At 41.6% G+C, this 9,076-nt stretch overlaps 1 protein-coding gene across 1 annotated transcript in view; it reads right to left on the reverse strand.

The window, feature by feature from the left end:
- Window positions 1–6,027, reverse strand: part of aacs (acetoacetyl-CoA synthetase) — a 32,898-nt gene extending 26,871 nt beyond the window's left edge. The window contains exons 1-4 of the mRNA XM_068720797.1: window positions 5,699–6,027; window positions 4,631–4,734; window positions 3,662–3,782; window positions 2,792–2,905 (exon numbers count right to left, since the gene is read on the reverse strand). Of these exons, the coding sequence (XP_068576898.1) occupies window positions 2,792–2,905; window positions 3,662–3,782; window positions 4,631–4,734; window positions 5,699–5,837 (478 nt within the window). The 5' untranslated portion in view covers window positions 5,838–6,027. The remainder of the gene's footprint in view (window positions 1–2,791; window positions 2,906–3,661; window positions 3,783–4,630; window positions 4,735–5,698) is intronic.
- Between the last annotated feature and the right edge of the window lie 3,049 nt (window positions 6,028–9,076).

The following is a 9,076-nucleotide window of genomic DNA, read 5'->3' on the forward strand; positions in this document are numbered from 1 at the left end:
TTCCAACGCGTGGTTAGCGTTTCATCACCAATTCATGGAACAGAAATTAACTTCAAGGACTCAGGAAGTATCAGGAGATACAGAAACCCCCCCCCCCCCCATCTTTGTTGGATTCTTCCCATTAAAATAGATGTTTCAGCCCTGTGAGTCGAGCAGTAATTGGATAATGGATACAATTTGTGGGAACGTACCCCGGAGGAAGGCTCCTAACCCATGGGAGGCTACTCTGTGGTTGAAATGATGAGAACATAAATAAAGCTTTTTAAAAAGAAGCCCTGTGGCGTAATAAAAACAAAAACAAATGTATGTTTACATTCAGTGTTCCTCCCCAAAACACATGTTTATCCTTGAGTGCCTTTCTCTTCCTCATGAAACAATTATTAAGTTGCCTTTTTTTAATGATCATTAAATCGTGAATCATTTACATCCGTGTTCACTTGATAGCGGGTTTTTTTCTGCGGACATTTGTTGACACAGTATCACAACCTTTGGCAATACTGCAAGAATGAAGCTAGGAGGACATTAAATAAGTGTCTTGACCCGAGTTGAACCACCGTGTTGTAAAGCTAACATGGCTACCACTGAAAAATCACAAAACTATGGGTGGAGTTAGTTTTGGTTTTTTGTCTTTTAAAAGCAGCTTCTATTAATACTCAAGAAGAAAATCAGGATCTGAATGGCATTGTTTTCTGTGTGTGTGTGTGTGTGTGTGTGTGTGTGTGTGTGTGTGTGTGTGTGTGCGCAGAATCCCATTCCACATCCACTCAGAGCAAGGACGTGTGCGCTACAGCAAAATGTCTTCTTTAGTTTCAGCTCATTTTGCTTAAATGTACAATGGTGTAAATTCTACAAATTAAACCATTTTTATTTGTTTATAACATCTTATTTCAAGTGATAATGCTGCTCTATTTTAAAATTTCATATCGGTGACTTCAGGTTGTTATTACTCAACAGTAGAAGGCTGTGGTTGCAGTGTTGAGTGAAATAAAAACCATGGATGAACAGTGAGCGTGAAGACTAGATACAAGCTTCATATCAAGGTGGAGAGCAATGGTGAAGATGATAGGACCAAGGGCAAGAGCAACAGAACTGAAGTGCACCAACGGGAGCATTAAAACGTGTGTGTGTGTGTGTGTGTGTGTGTGTGTGTGTGTGTGTTGGGTCGGCTCTTTCACTGCTATAAAGCTTGGCTGGCTTCATCAGCTAAGTGCTTATACATCTCCTGGATTACAGACACTGACAAGGTATTTTAGTTACAACCTGGGGACAAGGACATCTCTGTCCCCAACACACACACCAGCGAGCACACACATTCAAAACACACACACACACACACACACACACACACCTTCCTGTGGGGAATGTAAAGGGGAAAAGAGGAGGGAATAGAGGCATAAGGAAGCTGGAATCTCTCTCTCTCTCTCTCTCTCTTTTTTTATCTCGCTCACTCTCCCTCTAGTCTTTCTAATGAGATTCCCACAGAGCTTAAACCATTTAGCTAATGGATTTCCCTACCGCAATATCCATCTTTCTTCTGAGCACACACACACACACACACACACACACACACACACACACACACACACACACACACACACACACACACACACACACACGCACACACACACACACACACACACACACACACACACACACACACACACACTGGTCGTTTCTGGACCACCGAGCTCAACATGAGCTCATGAACAGCAGCCATCTACTGACGTCACGCTGTTGATTGAAAACAAAAGCAGGACACTATTTGATCGCGAGGGACAACAGATCATTTAGATCCCTCGATGTTTTCTATGATTACGTCAGAATGCAGTCTTCAGGTTGGCTTCAATCAACCTCTTTCCTGAACAAATCTATAAATCACGTGCCGCGGGTTCTCTTCTATTCACTCATGTTGTGTAGTTGTTGTTTTCAGAGGTCAGAAGTGTTTGAGATTTCCAAATTTCCGGTTCAAAGCTTTTGTGGTTAGGGACTTGCAGTACAGCCCAGATGTTCTTCAATTTAAATTTTTCTCAGCATCTGAGCAATCTTTTTTTTTTTTTTTTTTTTTAAATCAACAAGCATGTGCCTGTTCTCCGCCATCTTTATCCAGACACGTGTTTGTAACAAAGGGGCTTGTATAGGACGTGTTCAATCCAACTGGAGCAGAAACAGAAGTTGGTTCAGACATCAGAGATGCTACTACGATATCTGACAACCTCTGTGTAACTGAAGAGAGACAGTGATGGGCGAGACACGTTTGCTGTATCTGAGACACAAAGTAAAGACATTGTATGGAGCTCTCCTATAACCGGGCTGGCTGAACTACTTTAAATACTCTCTGGTGACAAACTGCTCTATGAGAAGAAAAAAAAATCTAAGATACAAGTCACTAAAACGATCTGTCGAGTAGCTGAATGAATGCACTGTACAGTGAGGAGCAGCAGAACATCAGCCATTCCACCTTCTACAAATATGAACTTTGGAAAAAAAAACAACTAAATGGACACTTTCAGAAAAAGCTGCCCTCCTTAGCAGCGAGCATGAACACAGGTAGAACTACAGCAAAAGAGCCCATGTCCAACTTATGCTGCAACGAGTTTATAATCAGGAAGGAGGAAGGAGGAAGGAGTGGATGAAGAAGACTGGAAGACAAAAAAAAAAAAAGACACAAGTCCCGAGGAGAGCAATAAATCTATCGACCGGCTAATTCTGGTTGTAAATCAACCATCGCGTGGCTGATAATAAAAGGTTATGTACAGCGTTGATGCCATTAGGTAATACGTTTGAGACTCACCTACGACCCGGTCTCCAGTCTGGACGCCCATCTTCCTCATGGCTGCAGCAAACAACGCCACGTCCCGCCTCAGCTCCCCAAACGTCACCTTCACAATCTCATCGTTGGCCTCCGCTGGAAGACACGAGACGAGGACGTGAGACACAGAAACAGAGAGGAACGCGTACATTTCACCACACCTCCACGCTTTGACTGGTTTAAACATTTAGGCTTTGGGCACCACTTTGTAAATATTGTATTTACTGTATTTAAAGGCTGATGGAGAACATGAATAGAGAATGATAGTGTGACAGGAACAGTCCTCTTTGTCTCTCTAAGTAATAGTTTACTGACATTCACAGAGGCTCCACAGCCTTCTCATAATTGCTTTACAGCTCCTGCAGAAGGTCGAGTGTGTGTGTGTGTGTGTGTGTGTGTGTGTGTGTGTGTGTGTGTGTGTGTGTGTGTGTGTGTGTGTGTGTGTGTGTGAAAGCCCACTCCCCCTCGTAAACACACACAGTCAGGGCAATAAGGAAGTCCCTATCCATTAGTATGTGACAGCTCTGAGAGATAGAGGAGGGAGCAGCAGTTAGTCTATTAACAAGGTGACGTATGCAGCCTCGCGCTCACCGCCGCATCCATCCTGCGACCAAATGCAACCTGGACTCGGTTCTTTTCGCGCAACTCGGGAGAGAAACCCCACATCTCGTCACAAAAAGAAGCTGCAAACACAGCAGACTGAGACTGCCGGATTGAAAGGTGTTTCTGCTTCATCAACACTGCCTTGGTTGGGCATTTGATTCACACTAGAGATCAATAAAGCCCGTCTGTGTCACATATATTGCTGTATGTTTCACCGTTTTTTTTTTTTTGTATACTGTTTCTACTTACTTGCAGCATAGAGAGCTACTTTGTCCTGGTCTGCATGTTTGAGCAAGTTCTCAGCGTAGTTGAGCCGAGCACCTTGAAACCACTCTGGAACATCCGAGATCCGTTTGGATAAATCCACAACCTGGTACACACCCATAGAACACACACACACACACACACACACACAGGAGACCATGCATGTTAAAGCGTCGGTGCTTTCACTGGCAGACACTTAAGCACACAAATGGGACCGTACGATAAAAGCCACTGCTTTACATATTGATCAAGCCTCTGCCTCTGCCATGGTAACAGCTGTTGTTGTTGTTGTTGTTGTTGTTGTTGTTGTAGTACATGTCATAACAATCCATTGCAACACTGGGATTTTATAGCCACGCCCACTGTGCATTATTGCCACAAAATGTTTGATCGTCGCCCATCCAACGTCTGCTGGGACTGCAAACCTACCAAAGGGTTTAAGTGGGTCAGAAAATGTACTCTTATAAGAATAATATGTGACGCGTTATCCATGTGTACAAACGGGGTGTGTTAACAACATGGCACAGCACCTTAACCCCAGACACCACTGATTACCTCACACACACACACACACACACACACACACCTGAGTGGCTTTATCTTTACACATTATAATAAACACAAAAATTAAGATTAAAAATCAGTGCAGCCTTGTTAAAATATGTGCAATTCTAATGTCAACAAATGGTCGCAAATGCCATCATGAGCCGTGCAGTCTTTGAGTTCAGGCAGGGCAGGAAATGCTCAAACTATCTGCAAAAAGGACATTTTATAGCAGCTACTGTATTTTTATGAAAATAAAAAGGAGGTAATGTACAACTTAAGAACCACAAGAATGCAGTTGAAAATCATTTTTGCTGGTCATTCACTCTTTATGGTGAGTTCCTCTACTCTGCCAGAGAAGAGGGTAAAATCTAAAGCGTTGTCCTTCAGGACAGCAGAGGATGGACTCACCTCGTCATACGGCTTGGAGCTGACGACGCCACAGAAGCGCCACACTTCTGTCCAGAAGTCTGGATAGCTGTCCACCGACCACTGGTACAGCTCATTGTAGTTGACTACGGCACAGAGAATCAACGCTCACTACAGATGTATAACAAAAACATCTGTTCACAGGCGTGACTGTCAGCTCAAGCATGTACTGTCAAGTTGAGACAGATGACTAAATACAAGATAAGGCCAATTAGTACACCGAAAGCAAAACAAGATTCATCCTGACTACCGAATTTGAAACCACTGATTTAAAAAAGGAAAATATATGCCAATACGTATTAAACAGGAATAATCAATACGCCTGGTTAGACAGAAGAGAAGAGAGATTGTGGTTCAGTGAGGACCTAAAGAATTAGAAGTTCATGTTCAGACAGTTTGGAAAGTCAAGGCAGGTGTTGAGGTGAAAGTATTCCTGACGTCATCAATTATTTTTATTTTTATTTCACACACACAACGCTGTCCACAGTGACTCCAACCTCTCCCCAATTACATAACTATCTCTCTCTCTCTCTCTCTCTCTCTCTCTCTCTCTCTCTCATTCCTGCAGAGCCCTGTTTGCCCACATTTACGACCCATTAACGACACAACGGAAACAGGTCGTTGTGTCTCATCTCTGGCGGAACAACTACTTTAGTGAGGAGCAAACCAAAACACGAGAGCGAGGCAGAGCTGCAGTGATATTATAAACAGCTATTTATTATTCAAAAGTTAGCATGCATGTGTTAACATGCGGAATCACTGTCTCTTCAGTAAGCCAAATGGTTGCACACCAAAGCTAGCTTGAAGCACTGCAAAGCAGCTTCGTAGCTTGGTCATTTAAAAGATATATATATATATATGTATATATATATACATATATATAGTTATGTATATATGTATATATCGACAGATAGCAGAAGGAGACACTGTTACTGTGTTTCTATTCATCTTACCAGCCTCGCTGGCTCAAATAAAATCCGATTTGTAACTCTAAATCTCTCCGTCTAGGTCCTCGTCTGTCGTCCTCCATCCTCACTCGTCTCTACTCACCGAGATTAAGTCCGTAGTCTCCGTTGACCTGTATCCTAAACTTGTCCATTAGTGTGTTCCTCTTGGAGTCCGGGTACCACAGCACCTTGCTCTCCATGTCCATGATTTTCTCGTTCTTCCCTTCCGTGTCTTTAGACATCTTTGTCAACCGTCCCTTTTTTTTTTGTGTCCGCTGGCAAACAACCGGTTGACGCTAGCGCCTCGCTGAAGCTAACTGTCCCTGAGCTGAGGGCTCGTGTCGGGGTTAAATTAGATCACCGGCGAGCTGCTTTGGTTTGAATGGCTGGGGAATTACAGCGCGCGACAGCTAACCAAGGATCTCTGTCAAAGGCGAGCGTGGGGCTGCCGAGGAAAAGTGACAGGCCACGCCCTGGCGTCATGACGTAGCTGAGCGAGGCGGGTTCAAGAACGCAAAGTGATCAACGTTACACAAAATGATTTGTACGTTATGTACCTATGTTTTTAGATAGATAGATAGATAGATAGATAGATAGATAGATAGATAGATAGATAGATAGATAGATAGATAGATCCACAATATATACAATAAGAATAACAGAGTACAAACATTAGATATAAAAATGCACAATATATGCAATGAAATAGAATCATATTAAATTAACTTACTAGTGCAAAGATTTAACCAAACAACAAACAAACAACAGAGTAACTGAGTTATAGTCTTGTAAATGATTTGGCCAGAGGTGATTTATTGTAGAGTCTTATTGCAGTCATATTTTACAGTCTATAATGTGTACTAATACTTGGCCAATGGCACTGGTTCTGATTCTGAATAGCTCCCTAACTGAGAATAAAAGTATTATTTAAAGGGATCTGAAGAAGGTACGGAGCATACTAAAGACTACAGTGATCTGTAAGATCTGTAGGATTTGTAGGCTGTCTCACAATCTTCAGTGAAGACAGCTGTACTCACACGTATCATGTGTACACATTATACTATTAATATTTCAACCCCCAATCTTGTTCTCATACGCAAAAGCTTGCACCGTACCAAATCCTAATTTGATGAGACACATTTGTTCACATTTCCACTGTCCAATAAATATAAGACACCCCAGCATATGAAAACAAATTACAGATAATCTGTAAAAAGTGTTGCTAGAATGAAACCATTGACACAAAACAACTTGTATCCTGCCAAAATATTATTATAAATTGCTAAACTTTATAACTTAATATTTTCACCGTTTTATATAGTCAAACTTTAGAAAGAAACTTGAGATAAAAGGTATTACTACAATGCATTATTTGCTCAGGAACTTGTTCTTAGTTTGATGTGATCCGTATCTCTTTTGTCACAACTGTGACCAAACTAGTTTCCCGTATTGAGTTATCTAAAGTATGCAAATTATTCCACGACCTCGCCCTGCCTGTCTGTGAAATATGCCTCTGAAGTATGACAAAAGTAACCCTATGGCCATACTGAATAAGTGACAGTTTGTCATTATACTGTATATGCTCGCTTAGAATATGAGATTATTCACTCAGTAGAAAGGCACCCGCTTTTATTTTGTAAAATTAATACATTTTGTGGATTTTAGAATGATTTTACGCACGAACAAATACCGTCGTGGGACTCCGTAGGAATCTTGAACATCACCCACACGTGAACGCGCAATAGAATTGAACAAGCGAGTCTCGTTCACGCGGGGAATTTGCCTGTCAAAATGAAGGGTTTTGATTGGTCCCCAGCACACTGGTTCCACATCAGCCGACGGATCGGTCTATGCCGAGGGCGTATCATCGGCGTTGGACTGGCCTGTCGCTTGATCAATGGCAAGCTGGATTTGACGCTTCAGAGGAGGCATATTAGCCAATCAGAGAGCAATAAAGCAGGACTGTTTAGGGGTGTGCCCAATCAACTTTGATGCAATGATTCCAACCCTTCTGGTTAGGCCATGTTCTGTCTAGTCTTGTCTAGTTCGTATTTATGTATGCCCATAATTCTCTTACCAGAGGCAGTTTCACAATAACGACACGAAAGTCTTTGCACACTTTCTTTTTTTAACAAAGCATGAGGCGCTCAAAATTTGTGAAAACTAGTATTATTGTGTTTTTGAGGCACCATGCCGATCCCAGTGCCCCATCGTTCAGTCACCAACCACATTCCAAGTGCAATTGGAAATGCATCCATTGGCTATTCTAAAATGCCACCTGCATATAAATGCATAAGTGAAGGCTTTTGCGATAACAAAAGCATAAAAAAAATACCAAAAAATGCTGGCTTGCTAAGAGAGGTAATAAAAAGATATTTAGTGATCTGAGCGTCTGACATTTGTTGTAGTTGTGTCAATGATACACAAAATAACAATGAACACATTAATACTCATTCAGTGTTAAATGTACATTTCCTTCACTAGTGCTCATGGATAATGTCTCCAGTGCCTCAGACCCAGAGTCCACATTGCAAAAAACGGTGGCCTCGTATCTCAGTCCAACATGAAATCCAAGAGCAAATATGTGGGTCAGATACATGCCGTGAAATCACACAGTGTCTTCTGAGTTTTGCCGAGTCATTATATAATAAGGTGCATCAACCTCTAAACCAGACCTGTTTGGACTATGCTTTCATCAAAGGGGGCTGTGGTAAGACCTTGATTAATCAAAGCATTAGCATTACACAGGAAACGGTGTAGGACATGATGATACCACCAACAGGTGGATGTGATTATTATTTACATTATATTGTCCAAACATAGGAATGAACTGAGTCTATGGCTGGTGCACTATGAGGACCATTTAGAAAGGTTCAAATGAATGTTAACAGTAGTATTGCTCATGGTCTCCCTGTTGTGGGTCTTACCAACACAGTGGGAATGTTGTGGGAACATTCTTTGGCCACAACATCCTTTTTCTGTACCTTCTGATAAGTCAGTGTTGTATTTTATAGTGGCTGTGTTGGATTCATGCTATATTAATGCAAAAGCAGTGCATTGACCTTTTCTAGCTGCAGCAGTAAGCTAACGCTTGCATAGACATCATAGGTAAGTCCTCTTTTCCCTCGGAATGCATTTCATTTTCTTCTTGTAACATTATGTGACATTATAAGTTCTTTAAAATGACTGCAAACCCCGAAATCTTATTGTGACTATATGTTTCAGTCTCACTGACAAACTGGCTGATTTGACTGATTCTGACTGACATTGACATTGAAAAAAAACATATTTTGTAACAAGCAGTACAAGTGTAGTAGTACATGTTTCATCATGGAATTCTTTCCCAATGCCTGCTCTCTGGACCCTGTAATGTTAAACGTGTAACTGACTCATGCATACTGTCATTCCTGAATTATATTTTGCAACATGTTGCATTTGGCAGCGTGATTTAGTAGATTGCAGCACACTTTGGCAAAGGACG

This window comes from Cebidichthys violaceus, unplaced genomic scaffold (assembly GCF_023349555.1).
Source record: "Cebidichthys violaceus isolate CVI_PGR_0920_01 unplaced genomic scaffold, fCebVio1.0.p SCAF_26, whole genome shotgun sequence".
Taxonomy (NCBI): Eukaryota; Metazoa; Chordata; class Actinopteri; order Perciformes; family Stichaeidae; genus Cebidichthys; species Cebidichthys violaceus.